The sequence below is a fragment of the Thamnophis elegans genome, chromosome 4 (assembly GCF_009769535.1).
Source record: "Thamnophis elegans isolate rThaEle1 chromosome 4, rThaEle1.pri, whole genome shotgun sequence".
Classification (NCBI taxonomy): domain Eukaryota; kingdom Metazoa; phylum Chordata; class Lepidosauria; order Squamata; family Colubridae; genus Thamnophis; species Thamnophis elegans.
Window position 1 is genome coordinate 92651166 of NC_045544.1, and position 20925 is coordinate 92672090.

The 20925-nt window shown below is 40.3% G+C and overlaps 1 protein-coding gene across 2 annotated transcripts in view; it reads right to left on the reverse strand.

The window, feature by feature from the left end:
- The window catches only part of HHAT (hedgehog acyltransferase), a 162060-nt gene that overhangs the window by 93611 nt on the left and 47524 nt on the right, over window positions 1–20925 (reverse strand). For both annotated transcript variants that reach the window (XM_032214920.1, XM_032214919.1), the window contains exon 8: window positions 18584–18734. In XM_032214920.1, coding sequence (XP_032070811.1) covers window positions 18584–18734 — 151 coding nt within the window. The remainder of the gene's footprint in view (window positions 1–18583; window positions 18735–20925) is intronic.

The window sequence follows — 20925 nt, forward strand, 5'->3', positions numbered from 1 at the left end:
TTCATTATCCTTTCCTCTTATATACAAACCATATCGATCCAAGCTGTTTGTATGTGTTTAGCATTATAAATGAACTATTTGGGACTTCTGGGGGAAAAATAGAGAACTGAAAACAGTTCTGAAAAAAGCAGAGCTGATTACTGTGGTGAAATGAAGAGCGGTTGAGTGTGCCAACTCTTCCAAATTCCTCTCCAGACAAGGAGATGATTTGAGATCACCGCCAAGAGTTCCAGACAGTTGTGCTTCACAAGGAGACCAAAACCAGCAATTTCTGGCAGATTGAGAGCTTTGGTAGACAAGGGAATTTTTTTTAAAAAGGGAGAGGGTAAGCAGCAAAAGGGAGATTAGAACTTTGATTTTGGAAAGTTACAATGGATCAGGAGTCTAGATGGATTTGAAATAAGGCTTTAGAATTAATTATAATAATCCTTCCCATGGAAAAATGCTCTTCTTTTGAACATAATAGAATGGGAGTTTGAAGATTGGACACAAGTAGTATCTAGAAGGAACTAAAGTTTACAATTAAATAAGAGCACTTAAATTTATTGGAATAAGAGGGACGTCATTTCTTTATATATTTCTTTTCTTGTTCTTTAGTATAGTCTTTTTTTTCTTTTTCTATGTGCCCCTTTCCTGTTTTAGTTTGCATTAGTTTTTTTAATCAAAGTTAATGATAACTTTTAATAAACAAATTATTTAAAAAATAATTGAACCAATCAACTAATGCATTGTAATAAACTAAAAGTTTTTCCTCGTTGTGGTCTTTCCTGTTTGTGTCCCATGCTCAAACTGGCTGGAAATGAATGTGTCTGAAGAAATCCTTTTCTAACTTTTAATACTTCTGCCCACTTTGGCTTCAGAAATGGCCTGATAGTCTGGCCCCATAATTTTTGATTGATAGCTTTCTTGCTTCTTCCTCCACTACCCTCTTGCCAGAAAAGCAAATGCCAATTATTTTCCCTTTTGTAAACATGTTTTTGAGCACTGGTGGTGAGGAAAATAAAGTATATCAATTTTATAGTTCTTCCAGTCACTTGAGCTCCAAGGCACTTGGCAAAACTCTTGTGAAGCTCATGCATTTTTTAAAAAAACACAAAAAGAAATGGAAAGCATTACACCGTCTTCTACTGAACTTAAAATCAAGCAGACAAAACACCAGAGTTTTACAGTTCTTCCACAAGGGAAAACTTGGGCAGAACACTTGTCAATGTCTTCCAATTAAAATTAAAAAAAAACAAAAACAAAACAAAGGGCCAGCATTTCATACTTTCCCCCATTAAACATTTTTTAAAAACCCCAAAACAAATAAATGGCCAATATGATTACAACTGAGCATCCACTTTCAATCCTTCCTTCCCATCTCCAGCCTTTCATGGTAGCAGCTCAATGTGAAAAGGCCATCAAAGGCAGAGAATGGGAAACGGGTTCCTACTCACCAGAGCACATACGTGCGAAATGAAATAGAGGAAGATGTGGAAGATGGAATCAAGCACAGCAGGCAGACCCTCATTTTTATTTAATTATAACTTTTACCAGTTGACTTTGAATAAGTTTGGGCTTTCACCTGAGGTTGAGCAACCATATTCTATGTCTACTGAACAGAATGAAGGTAAGGATTTTGTACCGCTAGTTGAAAGGAATTATATCGAGGGGCCACCTGAGTCCTGGCAATTCCAGAAAGCTTAGCAGTCCTATTCTTGGTACAAGACCTCAAGCATATATTTCTGCAGTAGCCTTGGATTTGCTGTAACTCCTTTTACCACCTTATTCCCTTCTTTCCACTTAAAATCTGTTTGCACAAGCAACAGGATGAAGTGTTTTTCTCTCTCCCCCTCCCTTTAATTTGGCTTGCTGTCTGCCCGAGTTCTTTGATTTCAAAATATTGTATTTTAATACAGATTAAACAGAACTTTTTGATATTAATGAATACTGAAAGATTTCTTTATTTAACATATAGATTTCCTATTAGAGGAACACAAGCTGAATTCCAAGGATCACATGTGTGTGTCCCCCTTTCCCCCAAATAACTTGGCTGGAATCTGCAGAAATCTTCAAAAGTCATTACTGATATAATTTTTAATGTGAAGAACGGGGAAGTGCTCAAGTACATGACATGAAGATTAATGATATTTAATTGTGTAAATGAAATGTAAACGAAAACAAATTAAATATTTAACTCACCCCATTCATTATATATGAAAGATGTGCTTCATATACCACTCAAAGGTGAAGTGGGACCTTCACCAGGAAAAGCCATGAACTTCTCTTTATGCCTATTCTGGATTGCTATTTTAAGCTTTAATGGTTAAAGAAAAGCAGATATACTTGTTAGTTTTATCAGTCATTCTGATTTTATTTCTATTCTAGAGCATGCCCATCCTGCTGGACAAGATCAAATTAGTAGGAACAACTAGACGGTTTCTCAAATAACACAAGCCATGAAGGGCTTTCAAGGTGACAATCAATATTGAAGCCTGAACCCAAGGACTTGCTGAGGTAAACGTAACAGCTTTTATTCTCGAAGGAACAAGCTCAAAAGCAACTACAAAACAGTTCAGCACCTTACTCTGCATGACAGCTATTTATACGGAGCTGTCAAGCAGAGCAGCCAATGGTAATACAGCAAAAAGTTCCAGCCAGGCGCATCTTAGCCAATAGGTGCGAGCCTTTGGTTGCTGGGCTGTCAGTCGTATGTCGAGGACTTGTGGCCGGTCGTAAGTCGAGGACTAAAGACCGATCACAAGTCGAGGACATTACAATCAGCACTTTAAATTGCACTCAGAAGCACAATGACTACCAATGCAGCTGAAAGAGTAGTGTTGTTACATAAGCCAAGTAACTGACATCATCTACTATTCTTGTGGCTACATTTTGCACCAGTTGAAGCTTCCGAATGTTCTTCAAGGACAGCCCCATATAGAATGTGTTGCAGTAGCTCAGATGGGAGGTCACGAGAGCATGAGTGAAAGTGAGCCAGGCCTCCTGGTACAGGAATGAGCACAATTGGCATACAGCTCAAAGTTGTGTAAAGGCTCTCCTAGCCATGGCTGCCACCTGCTCTTCTGGCAGGAATCATGAGTCCAAGAGGACCTTCAGATTGTACACCAGGTCTACATGAGGCAAGACCTGGTGTACAATCTGAAACAAAGGTAGAAAACTGCTAGCACTGGGAGATCCAAGTACCCAATCACTTGTTTAGGTTGAGCTGCAGCCTGTTGGACCTCATCTATCCCTTCAGGCTTATAGCCACTGTGACAGGACATCCACATCACTCAGGCATTCCCGGGATGGAGATGTATAACTGGTTATCATCCAAATATTGGTGATACCTCACCTAAACTATGAAGAGACCTCATCCAGTGACATCATGTAGATGTTAAATAGGAGGGAAGAGAAAATTGAGCTCTGCAGCAGCATCCTAATTTTTTTTTAAAAGATGATAAGTCACTGCTTTTAAATTACAGAACTATCAGTTTTACCAATATTGTAGCAAAAATGTATGCTAGATTTCTGACAGCCAAGCTAAAGACTTAGGAAATCAAAGTGGTAGGTTTTTGGGAAGAACATGCTGAGTTTAGGAAAGGTTATCCCATGATTGATAATGGAATAGTTTTAGATCATTCAGTATGTAAATATACAAATGATGAAATATATAAACCATGAAAAAGGCAGAGAATATGCTATAGTCACTGACCTGAAAGCAGCCTTTTAGTTCTATTAATCAAGATTTGCTATGGACAAAAGTTAAATAATAAGAATTTGGAATGAAATCGGATCTGAGCATTAAATACAAATATTTCATTAAAAGTTAAACTGATTCTATCTTAATTTTATCTGAACCCACAAGTACATCATGGGGAGTCACACAAGGCTATATACGGTCCTATTTTGTTCAAATTTTGCACTAATGACAGAAACAGCTCCCCCACACCATTCCCAATCCCCGACAGCCTGCTCTTTTAACATATGCAGATAAGAAGATGTTTGTATCCCAAATCAGCTAAGATTGAAAAAGCTATTAGGTAGTTTGGATAATTACTGTGCAACCAACCATTTTAAAAAAATCATTGGTTTTGTAAAGGCACCAAAGATGAGAGATGGCATATTGGCAGAAATGCCATTGAACAAGTTAAGGAATATAGATATTTAGGAACAATGTTTCCTGTCTAAGGTTTGTGGTAATAATGTATAAAAGCAGTCAGATTAAATGTGGAAGAGTTGCTCAACAGATTAATGAAAAGGTAAATTACCCCTGTTATCACACTAACAGATTATAAATATTGATTTTAATTATTGAATGAATTACAAACAAAGAAACCTTAACAGTTTTCAGAAATGTACTTTAATTCTGGGAACACCCAAGTATACCTTGCTTGTTTTTCAGGACTAGAAAATCATCCCGACTTATCAGTCCATCTTTTATCCAACTACTGGCTGAAATGGGATGCCTGAATGTCACCTTCCTGCCAGGAAGCTACAAGATCAATTAATTCTGAGTTTGCATAAAGACCAAACCAGTTACGCAATGCTGTTGCTGGAAAAAAATGCTGTGGTATTTTTGCATGTTTGAATAGGATAAATGCCAAATGTGTAATCAAAACTCAGTTCCAGGATATTTTAATGCAAAATTACTTTGCCCCAAACCACAAAAATATACCACGATTAAAGCTCCTTAAATTTAGAGTAGTTCCATAACTCTGTTCTAAGAAAGTGGACAAATTCAGTTGGAGGAGAGAAATAATACTGGCAAGATTACATTTAATGTCTTCAGTTTTGGGAGGAAAGTAGGAATTCCGTATAAGCAAAAGCCTTGTTCTTATGGATCAATCAGCAGAGATTTCCCAAAATCATTTGTGAGGGATGTCACAGACTTCAACAACATTGATCTATGGATCACCAGCTTCATATTTTTTTTAAGAGAGATCTGAAGGTTGTTAGGAGTCGGCACCTTCCTTCCAGATTATCTACACAGCGGGGAAGGACAGTCAAAATTAGTTCATCTTAACTTTCTATTCTGAAGACACAGCTACTGTAACAGGCACAGGTTTAACCATTACTCTCCATTGAATATTTTATTTTTTTTAGAAGTTAATGGCAGTTCAGTACTAATGCACATAGCTGTTCAGTTTCCTACATAGCTAGGCTATCTTTATTACATTATAATGGTTTTGGAAATGTGGAATCTGGGGATTTATACACAGTCAGGCTAAAGGGTATCTTAGTGTTATAACTGAATTTTGTATCTGTGATAGCCTATTGATCCTTTATTCTTTTATTCTGATTCATATGACTTATGGTCAAATCAATGATTTTTTTAGAAACACCTTTTTGCTTCCAGACATTTGAACAACATGTTAATCAGTACTTGTGCTTAAACCTAAGCCTGAGATTCATTACCAAGTCTGCATTCCCAACATATTAATAGGATTGCACCAAACTTGTGCAGACATAAACAAGATCATGTTATAATAAAAGCAAAAATAATATAATTACAGGAATAATCACTGAGAAATCAGTGTAGAGACTGCTTTTGAAGCAAACTTAATTCCTAGCGATTTCACAAACAGGTCCGCGTGGTTTTCTTATCAACAAAACAAAATTATCTTGCACAGTAACCTTCTTTTGTTTGCTTCAATGATTCATCCATTGTACAGCTCTGCTGTTTCCCCAAAAAAGTATTAGCCAGGTTCACTCCTGCTTAGTTGATCTTGGCTGGTGTCAGAAAGCAGACTACTGCCATGTAGTTGGATGCTATAAACTAATACAACAAAGACATCTTCTCTTTCATATTGTTATGAACCTGGAAGTCAGAGTAGAAGAGAGCTAATGGATCCCAAATTTAGCCAAGCTGTTCAGTATTCCACCATAGGAAGTTTTGTACATACGGTTCTGAAAGACACACAATTCTCCTCTCCCTTCCCACAACCCCCATCTCCATCTCAAGATTTGGAAGATTTTCCATAGGAAATAGGATGAGGAAAAATGCTGCTGTACAGGTAATCATGTCACTCCAATGTGATGTATTCCCCTGATTTTCTATCAACTTCTTTTTGGAGTGACTGATGGGTGATTGCTCTTAGTAGTTAGACATGCCTTGAATTCTTTTCTCCAGCTGAATGTGTACCATGTGCGTTAATGCTGAAATGACATAACTTGTATAGTGTCTTCCTTTTTAATAGGCCTCTTTTACTGCTCTATACATTTACTAGCATATTTGTTCTGTTGCAAAGGAATAAAATAATTGCATAAAGTAGGCATAATCTCCAGAGAAGACATCTGAATCAACAGCACAAGGAAGCTTTCTGCCAGTCCCTATTAAAACAGCCTGCTACTCACTGCTGTGTCTCAGACTCACTTGACAAGAGGCAGTTTTGGAAATGCAGAAATAAAAATACTGCTCCTGTCTACAGGTTATTAAAACTACAACTCTTCTAGGACTGCAGAGTTGTGATGGAGAGGTGTCTGCTGCATCCACACAGATGGAAACAGGAACTTTATTGAATTAGAAAGCTGTTGTGTTCACGCTCCTACACACTCGGAAGCCCCTCTTCTTAACTAAATCCAAAGCCCTGCACAGCCTGACTTGGACACTTCCAATAAATATTTTACTGTTTCTGCATTTCAACATAGATGACAACATACCTATAGAAGGCAGAGAAGAAATAATCTCTCTCTCTCTCTCTCTCTCTCTCTCTCCTCTCCCTCCCTCTCCCCTCTCCCTCCCTCCCTTCCATGGGTAATTGTGATTCATTATTTTAACTGTAAAGGCATGAAGGAGTCATAACTCAAGGGATGTGGAGGGCAAGCTCAGAAAGATTTTTAGATAATTAAAATTGACCCATAATTCACCAGCAGCCCTGGGGAAATTCCACTCCTGCCTTACTTTCATAATGCAGAAACATAAACACAGGTTTCATATGCACCCATCATATTTAATTGTTCTTTTCAGATACGCCATACTATAGTAAATGAGCAAATGAAATAAAATAAATACATGTGAGTTAGCTGCCACAAAATGAATATTGAAGACATGGTTTTCCATAGAGAAGCGACGACTGTTGTCATATAGTGCTAGGGACAGTCCCAGGGGAGAAACTGAGGAGAAAAGGTTAGAAAGATAGAGGCTATCAACAATGTAAACAATAAACTTTGCCCAAACAAATTGCTTGCTTGATACTATGAAGAACATTATCCTCTGCTTTCCCTTGTGAAAATGCCTCTGTTTTTTTTTACCTCACAGAGGTGCATAAATATTTTGACCTGAAATGACCGTTTGAAATGTTCCAACTGGCATCCCATTGTTCTAAGAATAGAACAATGCCTTTTGTTCTGTGGTTTGTGACTGAACTGATCATTTGCTCTTTTTTAAAAAAAAACATAGTTATTCCAGTCAGGACAGTAACAGAGACCAGTCACATCTCAGCTGCTGTTGGGGGCAATGTAGGACTGAGGGGGCAATGTAGGAGTGAGTAGGGTGTTGAAAGCAAAATAGCTATTAATAACATGGCCAAACAGAAGAAGTCCATTCACAGCTAAATGTCTCCAAGTTGACCCATCAGGTATTACTGTTTCTTTTTTAAAAGGGGGGGGGATTCTTAAAGGTAGAATTCTTGTGGCTCATTGAATCACAATTATTAATGAAGATTTGCCTACCAGTATGTATTGGACTGGACTTCTATTCTATAGACAAATAATACAATGCTCTGTGTTTATATGCTCTGCTATAAATCAGAAAATGTTCCTACTACAGGTAGTCCTAAACCTATGAACATAACTGAGCCCCAAATTTCCATTGCTAAGCAAGTTATTAATTGAATTTTGCACTGTTTTATGACCTTCTTGCCACATTTGTTAAGTTAGTAACATGGTCATTAAGTGAGTCTGGCTTCCCCATTGACTTTGCTTGTCAGAAGGTCTTAAAAAAATGATCCCGTGACCCCAGGAAATTGTAACCATCATAAATATATACCAATTGCCAAGCATCCAAATTTTGATCATCTGACTATGGGAATGCTGCAGCGGTCATAAGTTTGAAAAGCAGTCATAAGTCTTTTTTTTTTCACTGCCAATGTAATTTCATAAAGTTCATTAAATGAATGGTTGTAAGTCAAGGCCTACTTGTATTATAAATATTGAACAAATGCAAATAAGTTGGTTTAGTAATAGTTTTTGTGGGTACTACAGACTAATAAACAATAACAATACATTAATTTTCTGACCAATTTGTGCATTTACGTCCACATTTTTGGATCTTCACTGTAATAAATACTAGAGTTAATTCTGGCATGGCTATATGAAAAAAACTTTATTTGCCTGTAATGGCAACAACCAATGTTCTTTGCAGTCACTTTCCCTGTGTCAGCCATGGGTTGTTGGGAAACCCCCAGCCTAGCAGGGAGGAGGGATCAATCACAGATTCAGCCTGGAGTCACTGCACAACCACAAAAGGGCCTTTCTTAGGAACTTCTCCAAGTTCCTTGAAGCTTTACCTGATTGTACCCAGGGAAGAGCTGCCATACTAGGGAGATTCCTGTATTATAGGCAGAATGTATTGTAGTAATTAGCTTGAATCTGGTTGATTGCACCTGGCACTTAGCAAACATTACAGAGAAACTCATCTACTTACGACTACAATTGAGCCCCAAATTCTGCTCAGTTATGCTAAGTTGTTGTTAAGTGAGTTGCACCCCATTTTATGACCTTTTCTGCCACCGTTGTTAAGTGAATCACTGTCATTTATTAAGTGACCCATGTAACTGTTAAATGAATATGATGTCATTTTGCTTGTCAGAAGCTAGCTGGGAGGGTTACAAAAGCTCCCACCACCACCACCACCACCACCACCACCACCACCACTAGTGAGAGAGTTAACAGCAGAATGTTGTTTGGGGTTGAAAGGTTGGGGTTTTCGGGAGGAGGGGATAGGAATTATAAAAGAAACTGTTAGGGCTCTGGAGCTGGGAGATGTTCCCCTTCATAACAGTTTTTCAAACTCAGAAGTAGCCATTGTGGTGGAAAATAGGGATACCCCAAAAGTTACATTAAACTATAAACTATCAATATGTCGTCTCATGAGAAATCTTTCTTATCTTCTCCACACCTGTACTGCTAATTACTTGCCTTGGAATACTCTGTTTCTTGAGTTCTGCAATCTAAACTAAATGGTGAAACCATTTAGTTTCACAACCCTAAACTTTCACAACTTCCATGAAAACAATAGGATTGCATTTATTTGAAGTGCAGAGAAGTTGCAAATTGGTGAAATGATAGCACAAAGACAAGAGCTTTACACACCAATGTGCTCTTGTAATTGGGACAACCAGGATAACTTTTTCAACCTTTCCTATAGGAAAACAGTGAAAGCATTTTTCCTACCAAACTGAATGAGAATAGCTGGAAAACAAACAGAAAAAATAGTGTTATATTAGTATGTGACAAATCTGTACCCAATTTGGCTAGTCATAAATGGTGTAGCAAATCTGGGGAGGAGAGAATATTCAAAGTTTGTGGGCAGAGATGAAGTTCTAATATTCTTTTGATGGTTTTAATCTAAAGAAATCTTTCTGAACTGGTTGTTTAAAACTCTCTTAAAACTATCTTCTGTCTCTAGTTTCTTTCAGAGAAGAGAGAGAGAGATGATGATGATGATGAGTTATGAGTTATGAGTTATGAAAGTTTATTTATATGCCGCCCTTTTCCCTGGGGGGACTCAGGGTGGCTTACAACTCGAAGGGGGGGGGAAACAAACATTTAACACGTAAAACAATACATAATTAAAAGCACAACATTCATACCATTCGGGTGGATTACAGTCTTTACCCCCAGGCCTGACGGGATAGCCAGATTTTAAGGGCTGTGCGGAAAGTCTGGAGGGTGGTGAGGGTACGAATCTCCACGGGGAGATCGTTCCATAGGGTCGGAGCTGCCACCGAGAAGGCTCTCCTCCGCGTAGTTGCCAGTCAGCATTGACCGGCAGATGGAACTCGGAGGAGGCCTAGTCTATGGGATCTAATCGGTCGCGTGGAGGTAATTGGCAGTAGGCGGTCTCTCAAGTACCCAGATACCGTGAAGGGCTTTATGGGTGACAAGTAGCACCTTGAAGCGTATCCGGAGATCGACAGGTAGCCAGCGCAGCTCGCGGAGGATAGGTGCTATGTGGGTGAAGCGAGGTGCACCCACAATCGCTCGCGCGGCCGCATTCTGGACTAGCTGAAGTCGCCGAATACTCTTCAAGGGCAGCCCCATGTAGAGCACATTGCAGTACTCCAGCCTAGAGGTCACAAGGGCACGAGTGACTGTTGTGAGAGCCTCCCGGTTCAGGTAGGGGCGCAACTGGTGCACCAGGCGAACCTGGGCAAATGCCCCCCTGGTCACAGCTGACAAATGGTGTTCAAAAGTCAGCTGTGGGTCCAGGAGGACTCCCAAGTTGCGGACCCTGTCTGAGGGGTGTAATGTTTGACCCCCCAGCCTGAGAGATGGAACACTTGCCGAATTAGTGGGAGGGAAACACAACAGCCACTCGGTCTTATCTGGGTTGAGCACAAGCTTGTTAGCCCTCATCCAGTCCCTAACAGCTTCAAGGCCCTGGTTCATCACGTCCACCGCTTCATTGAGTTGGCACGGGGCGGACAGATACAACTGAGTATCGTCCGCATACTGGTGGTATTTTATCCCGTGCCGCCGAATGATCTCGCCCAGCGGTTTCATGTAGAAGTTTCAAGTTGAAAAGTAGGGGGGACAAGACCGAACCCTGCGGCACCCCATATGTTAGGGGCCTAGGGGTTGATCTCTGCCCTCCAACTAACACCGACTGCGACCTGTCCGAGAGGTAAGAGGAGAACCACCGTAAAACAGTGCCTCCCACCCCCACCTCCCACAGACGTCGCAGAAGGATACCATGGTCGATGGTATCAAAAGCCGCTGAGAGGTCAAGGAGAACCAGGATGGAGGCGTGGCCTCCGTCCCTGGCTCTCCAGAGGTCACCGGTCAATGCGACCAAAGCGGTTTCTGTGCTGTAGCCAGGCCTGAAGCCGGACTGGAATGGGTCAAGATAGCTAGCTTCCTCCAAGGACCGCTGGAGCTGAAAGGCCACCACCTTCTCAACAATCTTCCCCACAAAGGGGAGGTTGGAGACTGGACGATAATTGTTAAGAACGGCTGGATCCAAAGATGGTTTCTTCAGGAGAAGTCTCACCACCGCCACTTTAAGTGCGGGGGGAAAGACCCCTTCCCGAAGGGAGGCGGTAACAACCACCTGGATCCAGCCCCGTGTCACCTCCCTGCTGTTAGCAACCAGCCAGGAGGGGCACGGGTCCAGTACACATGTGGAGGCACTCACAGCTCTCATGGCCTTGTCCACATCCTCAGGGGCAACATCCTGAAACTCAACCCAGCGATGGTCTACCAGATTATCCCCTTGTGCCTCGGCTGGATCTGCGAAATCGGAGTCCAAGTCCGACCGAAACCGAGCAACTTTGTCCGCTAAGAACTGGACGTAATCCTCAGCCCTACCCTGCAGGGGATCCCCCGTATCCCTCCTATTTAGGAGGGAGCGGGTTATCCTAAACAGGGCGGCTGGGCGCGACTCAGCGGAGGCAATCAAGGTGGCAATATAAGCTCTTTTCGCCGTCCTAATTGCCCTGATGTATTCCTTGATGCACGATGTTAGAAGTGCTCGGTTCGATTCGGATCTATTGGATCTCCATAAGTGCTCTAGGCGTCTCTTCCGGCGCTTCCTCTCCCGGAGTTCCTCGGTGAACCAAGGTGGCCTCCGGGATCCACTACCTCGGAGCGGCCGTAGTGGCGCAATCCGATCAAGAGACTCCGTCACTGCTGAGTTCCAGGCAGCAACCAGAGTCTCCACCGGACTGTGGGCGAGGGTATCAGGAATAACCCCAAGCTCTGTCTGGAACCTCAAGGGGTCCATAAGTCGCCTGGGGCGGAACCACCTGGTCGGTTCCTCCTCCCTACAGTGGGGGTTTGGTCTCCGAAAGTCAAGCCTCAGTAGGCAGTGGTCTGACCACGACAGGGGTATGATCTCATTACCCCTCAGACCAAGATCACAAGTCCACTGCTCCGAGAGAAATACAAGGTCGAGCATGTGACCCGCTGAATGGGTTGGGCCCCGAATTACTTGGGTCAAGCCCATGGCTGTCATGGAAGCCATGAACTCCTGCGCCCCATCAGAGTGTTCACCGAGCAAAGGCAAATTGAAATCCCCCAGAACCATAAGCCTGGGGAACTCAATTGCCAGCTCGGCTACCGACTCGAGGAGCGAGGGGAGGGCTGCTGCAACGCTGTTGGGAGGCAGGTATGTTAACAGCAAACCCACTTGACCCTTGAGGTCCAACTTCACCAGCAGGGACTCACACCCGACAAGCTCCGGAGCAGGGATCCTACGAGGTACTAAAGACTCTCGGATAACAATAGCCACACTCCCACCCCTTCCCTGAGCTCTCGGCTGATGGAGCACCTGAAATCCTTCTGGGCACATCTCTACGAGGGGGACTCCTCCCTCCGGGCCCAGCCAGGTTTCAGTAATACATGCCAGGTCTGCCCTCTCGTCTAAAATTAAGTCCCGGACGAGGGGAGCCTTGTGAACTACAGACCTGGCATTTAGCGACAGCAGCCTGAGACCAGGGTCCTGATTACTCGCGCCATCTGGCCTTGGAGTGGGACTCGTAGGGCCGGAAGGAGGGATCTCTATAACGCAGCGAGCCCTCCTTCCCCGGTAATGGCCAGCCCTAAAGTCCCCGCCATATCTGCCCCTCCCTGTTACGACCGTAATGCTCCGGCCCACTCCCGTGTCCCCCCGACCACCCCAATGACTCCCGCATTCCTCGGCAGGTCCTCCGAATCAAACACACTCATTCACTCATCCAGGCAGTCCCCACGTAATAATTAAAAATACAAAAATACAACAATAATAGCAGTAAAAAGTGGGGTCATTCACTCAATTACATACATATCACATACATATCCCAAACAAAAGAAGGAAAAAAAGAGGGAGAAAAAGAAAGAAAGGATAGATTGCGCAGTTGTTAAAGTGCGAGTTCAGGCGGAGCCAAATGGCTCTCAGCATTCAAGATGACTGGCGTCCAGCTATGGTCCAGGTGGGGTGTACAGGGGAGTAGCTTGTGTCCTCCTCTTGCAGATCCGAAAAGTCCGGAACAATTGAGAGAAAGAGGGGGCCTTCTTATATAGGCGCTGTCCCAGATAAAGCCCCAAAGGCAATGGCAGGTGGTGATGGTGATAATAGTCAATGTCAGGTGGGGCTGTTCCAGCGGGCCTAGAAAACCAGAGGCCGTGGCCAAAGGAGGCCAGATGATAAAGTGCCACAGTAGGGGGGCGCCAAATATCAGGCGGAGGAACACAGGGGGAGAGCCAGATGGTGAAGATGATAGAAAAAAGGGAAGGAATCTCCATAGTCGTTGAAATAGTATAGGAGAGGGGGGGCACCTGGGGGGGGGGCGTAACGGCGACAACAAGGCCTGCCGAACGATCCCTTTTGATGCCATCCGAGGCAGCTACCCCCTCCCTGGTACGGTAGTTCCCTGTTCAGTTCAATCCAAAATGGATCTATTAGGTCTCTCACCCGAGGAATAAAGTTGTAAAACGTCGACCTCGTTAACACTGTTGGGCATAAAACAAGCTGGTAAAAATCCAAGGGCTCCTCCGAGCTCCTCTCAATTACGAAAAGCAAAGCCAGATGTCCGGAAAAGGCCAGGAGATGTCTGGAACGTGATGATGATGATGATGATGATGATGATGATGATGATGATGATAAAGAAAGAAAGATTTCTCCTTTGCTAAATGCTTCCTAATTTTGAAACCATCTTTCATGCTCTGCCAGCCAAACCAGTTATAGATCAATTTATAGTTCCGCTTTTCAATTTATAACATCAGAAGAATGTATAGATTAATAACTGGCAGGGAAAGCACACAGATATATTTTATAAAAGTAGTAATGGAGCTCAAATATGACTAACCCTACAGGCAAGCAAATAAATAATGAAATAAATCATTCACTATCAGCTCAAAGTTTCTTTTGATGTGCATCCTTCCAAATAAATTTATGTCTTCAGGGTGGCAATTTCCAATAGGGATGCTACAAAAGGGGGGGGTGCTTACGCTCATGAGAAACAAGTGCAAGATTTAATCTATTCATGGACTGAGTTCAATTAGTTATTGGGCAATCAAAGGAAAGATTGGTAGAAATTACTTTCCGCTGAAATAATTACACAAATATAACTGAGAATGTCATAAAGGAGAATTTAATTCAAATGGGAACATTGTTAGGAACTCTAATTATTCTGTCTTTCAGAATGTATTACTTCATGTGTTTCTTAAAAAGGACAGAAAAAAGCAAAAATGAAAGGGCAAAAACAATTTTCATTAGTTTTCCTATAATAATCTTAAAGGGAAATGGAAACAATACCGCTTTGTTTGGACTCATTATTGTTTAACCTTCTGGAGCTGCTAAATTCTACCATCATTGTTAGTTTCGAGAGAATCATGAAAAAACTATCAACATTCTGTGACCAGACATTTTCCCCCTCGAACTTTTCCCCTTTTTACAGATTGATAGAAGGGGAAAATGGTGTGGGATGACAGAAGATCTCCTTAATTTTCTGAAAGATGCAGAAATTGAGAAGTTGAACCGAAGAAAAAAAATCAATATCACCTTTACTATGGTTACAAAAGATAACAGAAAAGGATGATCTAAGCTCAGAAAGGAAATGGCACCCTCCCATACCCGCTACCATTCCACTGTGGAGTAAAAACAGCTTGTCCCCAGGTTTTACAAAAAAAGAAATAAAGCAGCTTGAAATCCTTTCATGAAGCTCCAATACTCAGTCTAGCCTGATTCCAAGCATGAAACAGAAAACAATCTTTCCAATCTCAGAACGGGTAGTATCATGGCTTATAAAAACTTTTTTTGCTATCTTTACATCTCGCTCTCAAAAGTCTAACAATCAATGAATTCATCACTGACTAAAATCGACATAGCTGTAAATCTGGCATCTGCAGATGTGCCTGAGTAAAGGTTCCGATATTCCCAACCAACTTGATGTCAAGTTGGGAAAAATGACTGCATGTTATTACAAATTATATTTTTCAGTAATGACACATAGTCATGCCCCCATCCCCAGTCACATTTTATTATGTTTGCAACTTGGTTTTTTCATTTATTTATATTTTGCTTTAATTATTTTATATAAATAACTCAAGGCAGTGAATTTACATTATTATTTGAAACAGTGCCATTTTGAATGACTCAATAATATCTTTCCACTTGTAATAAATGGAAATGAAATATTTTCATGGAATCTTCTTGTGATTTATTTTAAATCCACAAACATGCTTATTACTTTTGATGATCAGCATCTAAAATCCCAGTCAATTAAACCTGCCTTCCTTCCTTCTTTCCTTCCTTCCCTCCCTCCTGTCTCAGTTCATATTAGTTACTCAACAGACTAGATAATAGTCAAGGCTGAACATGGTGTGCTCGCAGACTATCCAAAATGCTGTTTGGGGAGCAAAGAGTTGAACAGATTCTAGAGATATGGTATTTTCTTTTGTTACCCCTACAGAAAAACCTACAGTGTGTTATGTATTTGTACAGTTGTTAAGTACAGTACAAGAAGCTCTTTTGAAAATGCTTATGCCTCTCATTTCCCATGAATGTGTAGCTTGTTATTAAGATTGTTAAGAACTATTTCTATAATTGATCTTTTAGTAATAAGTTGTAAACCACTCTGGATCTTTGGTAGCTGTTAAATGACTTTTTAAATATATTCTTAATTTATATTGATACATTATATATTCTTAATTTTAATCTGTTTTTTAACTTCTTTGGGTTAATTTTTGAGTCATGGTGACGACCTAGACCTAGGGATGTCAAACTCAGGACCCACGGTCCACATTTGGCCTATAGGATACTTAGATCTGGCCCATGGGGCTGCCCTGGAAACAGTAAAGGACGGGGCCACAGTGGCTCTGCCAGCGAAAATGGAGCTTGCAAGGGCCATGTGCAGCTCTCCTGAGCTGTGTTTTCGCTGGCAGAGGGTTGCAGGCGGCTGTCATAGCTGAAAATGAAGCTCAGAAGCCAATTTTTACTGGCAGAATCCTCAGGCCACCCCAGGCGCCCCCTGACATAAGTGACGTTGAGTTGGCCATGCCCACCCTGACCATGCCCCCCCTGCCCCCCCCAAGGTCAAACACAACCCTGATGTGACCTCAATGAAATCGAGTTTGACACCCCTGACCTAGACTTTTCCTTGCAGTTTTCTTGGCAAGATTTCAGAAGTGGTTTGCCACTGCCTAATTCCTAGGGCTGAGAGAGAGTGTGGCTGGTCTCAGGCAGTATATTTATTTTTGAGGATAAGGATCCTCCTCCCAGGTTTGATAATTTACATTTACATTTGGAAGCATTAATCATCTTATTAGCAGGGCTGTGCAGTGCTTCAGAATTAATTCAAAAACATGAACAGGAATCTAAATGCACCACTTCTCTGCAACTCTTAAAATATCTGTGTCTTTCCATTGCACATCCCTGTGAGGTAGCATTTCTTTCTAAATCAGAACTACATGCAGTCCCACTGAAAATTAGTTATTTGTTATTAGCTTTTAATATTGCTGATTAATTATTGAAAAGCTTGTTTGAATCCTAGTGAGCTTTGAATGCATGCAGTTTTTTCTTACCTGTGATGCAGAGGCCAAGTGCTCAAATACAATTTGAAAAACTGGCTTATTTGGGCAGCAATCATGTGGTTCTCGGAGACCCAGGATTAGAGGGGAGATTTTATCCTCAAATAGGAAAATCCAGTGACAGTTGGACATTGGATGGTGATGACTGAAAGGTGAGGTTGAAAACTTGTCTATATCGCACTCCCAACCCAGAGAGCTATCTACATTAGCTTGAGAGATAGTCTAAATAAATTATTTTCCATTGTTCAAAATGAAAGGACATAAACAAGAGAAAGAGCTCAAAGAAATGGCAATTCTCTTTATCCTCATTCCCATCTTGCCAGGTAAGCATTTTTGTGTTCAATTCAGTAACATGTTGGCCTGGTGGTTAAGGTACTAGGTTAGAAAATGGGAGACCATTTTACCTTAGGTATGAAAGACATCTGGGTGACTTTGGGCCAGTCATTCTTTCTCAGCCTAATTCACCTCACAGAATTGTGGGGAAAATAGAAGAAAGAAGAAATATCATATATGTTCGCCATCTTGAGTTATTTGTAAAAATAATAAGGGTTGGATATAAATAAATAAGCAAAATAAAAAAGACAAGCATGAGAGGCATAATGAAGAAAATAGCAATTGTTATCATAGAATAAAATGTACAAATCTGATAATATTAACTTAAATAGCAAGACTCTTTTAGAGTAAATGATGACCTAAGCTAAGCCACAATATACAAATTCCCATCACCATCAAGGAATGATAAGTTAGGCTTTCAACTATTTTCTGAAACTTAAAATGACTTCCCTATAATTTCCTTTCTATCAGTTTGAAACAAGTGTTTCTAGTATTTTTCTTCAGTTCACAAGATAAAAAAAATTATGTAACTGAAGTCATTTTTCTCTATATAATACAGGATCAGCTTTAAAATGGGATTAGACCATTATGAAGAACATTATATAAAGTAAGGAAAACAATTAACTGATGCCCTTGACTTGCTTGTGGGTTTCCCAGACATGCCAGAATGCTCAATATAGGAACAAATAGGTTTTAATTTTATGTGTGAAAGCTATTTTTGTCATATTAATTTAGGATTATCTTATGGACAAATTGAACTGAGACCATTGATATTGTACCAGCCAAAGTTCTAAAACAGTTTTTTAAAAAAATCCACTGTAAGGCTCATTACAAGGAGGTTATCAATCATACACATATGGTGGAAAGCTTGACACCATCTGGAGGACAGTGTAATTGAGAAACAAAGTTGATGATATAAAGCATTTCAGGGAATAGCTGCTAAATCCACACTATCAAGAGCAAACAAAATAGCTACGCAGATGTTCACTTCATAGGTTAGCCCCTTTCTCTAGACATCAAAAGTAGATTGTCATCATTATATATGTCATCCACAATAGCAAAAATAACCTTCTAAAACAATGGAAACCCGAAGGTACACTGAAATCAATCAAATTTTTACACCTTCAAAATGACACTGGTTACTTCATTTCATGTAGAACCCATTACTTTTAACCGGACATAGAAGAAATTATCCTCAGTACTGTCCCTATGGGATTACTTAATAAAATGATATTTAACCGACTTTATGAATTTTCTAGACAAAGTGCTTTGTTCAAGAGGACAATAATGGAAAATGAATCATATTTCAGAAAGAACTGAATAGGGAAATAATTATCAGATCAGTGTCAGTTCGTCAAGAACATCCCGACGGCAGGTTTGAATTTTCCTATGCATTAGGTGACAGTGATTATTAAATAGAAAATTATTCTGAAAACAGAAGACATTTGTAATGAATAGGCAAAGACTACTGCAGAACCCAACTGCTATTTTAGAAAAACAAGCCTCGCACAATAAACATCAGCAATCAAATAAAGCTAACCTCCACATTCCAGAAAAACTGTACATGGTGCTTACACAACGAGGTAAATCAGGAGGCTTCAGTCCATCCATGCGAACAACAAGGGCTGGAACACCAAAAAGTACAAGGTATTTCACATAAAAAAATAGGACCTGGCCCAATGCAAGGCCACCTGTAAGAATGCAAGAGAAAAAGGTTCTACTTTAGTATATCATTGTAATATTTACAGTCCTCTTTTTTCTAAATATGTTACTGTGTTTTTACAAATGCACTTTATTAAAGCATACCCTATGTCTTTTTTTCTGTCTGTATCAGATATGCACAAACTGTACCTCAGAGTATAAGTACCTCAGAGTATAAGTACCAAGCTCAGAGAGCACCAAGGACCTCACAGTTCAACTCTAAGCTACAAATATTCTCTTCTATCAGTACTGTACCTCTTGCACATATGCAGGATGGACCAACTTAGAAGGATTTGGCGAATTCATAGTGAAACTGAAGTGGTTCACACATAGAATTTCCATGAAATGAAGATAAATGTAGGCCATTTTTACTATGCATCTTGGAAAATTACAGTTCGTTTCACAATACATTTGGCTTTTAAAATAAGGGAGCCAATTCACAGCAAACCACTAGCTTTAGGGGATAAAAGTCAGGGAACGTGAATCACATTTTACAAGTCTGTCTAGAACAGTGTTTTTCAACCACTGTGCCGTGGCACACTAGTGTGCCGTGACATAGTGTAAGGTGTGCCGTGGGAAAATTACTTTATATATAGTCAATATAGGCACAGAGTTAAATTTTTTAACATTTTCTAATGGTGTGCCTCGTGATTTTTTTCATGAAAAAAGTGTGCCTTTGCACAAAAAAGGTTGAAAAACACTGGTCTAGAAGATCCAGACTTCGTCTACTTTGCTGAACTTTCCAACTGAAAACTGGAAAATAAATTTCCAAATTTATTTTTTCATTTGATTAGAATGGTTGCTCCGGGCCTCTTTTACTCAGTTACTGATTTTTTCAGAACACTTTTTCTAGAACACAGGTGTCAAACTCACTACGTCATGTGACATTTCGTGAGGTTTTTCCCCATTCACAGAGCTGGGGAGGACATGGCCTGTGTGTGACACATCCAGGCTGTGGGCCACCAGTTTGACACTCCTGTTCTAAAACAAGGCAGAAATTTTATTTAAGGAACAATAGCTGATCTTAAAATCACCAATGCAAAAGTTGTAATAGAGTTTTTTAATCTATTCATTTTCTCATTCATCATTATGCAGTTTAACAACTGTAAGGAGGAATATCACACTTCCATAATATAGCTAAGATTTCTAGACTGAAATGGTTATAATAAGCTAATATTGATTTTCATCTCAGTGTAAAATCAAGACATGGATCTGAAAGATAAATGTTTGCCTTCCAAGAACTATAAATCTTCATGTGCCCTAAACATTAAGTCAATACTTCACATGTTCAGTGTTATTACAGATAGTGCTTTACTTCTGCACCTAAATTTCTTTTAGCCTTTAATATTGTGCTGCTTCAAAGATATGTGGCTCCGGGGGGTGGGGGGGGTGGACAGGATAAATGCTGCAATGTCTGAAAGTAAGAGTCTTTAAAATATTCAGCTATATTCCCTTTTCAGTGCATTCTCATGGGACAGTAACGTGCAGTCTGAGAGATTGGTCTGAATCATCTATCAATGTTCATGACAGCAAAAGCTAAAAAATTGAGTTCAACAACATTTGGGGATAGCCCTCTTCTATTTACATAAACTGGACTACTGTAATTCATGTTTCTTCACATGTCAACCACATATATTCTACAAATTGCAATGTCAGGCATGAGTGTCAGCCATTTGCATCCTTCTATAGCATTTATAATATATTGTTGATATTATTGGTAAAGGTCATGAAAATACAGATTTGTATTATATTTATATTGTATTATGTTCTACACCACTTGCCTTATCCAAGATATTGATGTATTTGTTGCCCTGTTATACCCCTAACAGGGAATAGGAAGTACATAGCCTCTTTAACACAGAGGTCATCAGTTTTAGGTAGTATCTTTCCCATCCTCTACTAGACTCAATATTATCCAAAGCTTCATTTTCTAAAAGCATACAGAATGCTTCCAGGCAATGGTAGCAAATACAACACTTATCGTAAGGCTTAATAATACATGAAACAGACATTATTGGATGGATATGAAATATCTTATAATATTTCTAATGATTAGATGGTTTTTCTTTTTGAGATGCATAAACCATACCTTATCCATGCTTGCTTATGCTGCTTGAAATGAATGAGAATTGTTTACATGTTTTAAATGTGATAATTATGGCCACGTGCCCGAAACCCTTA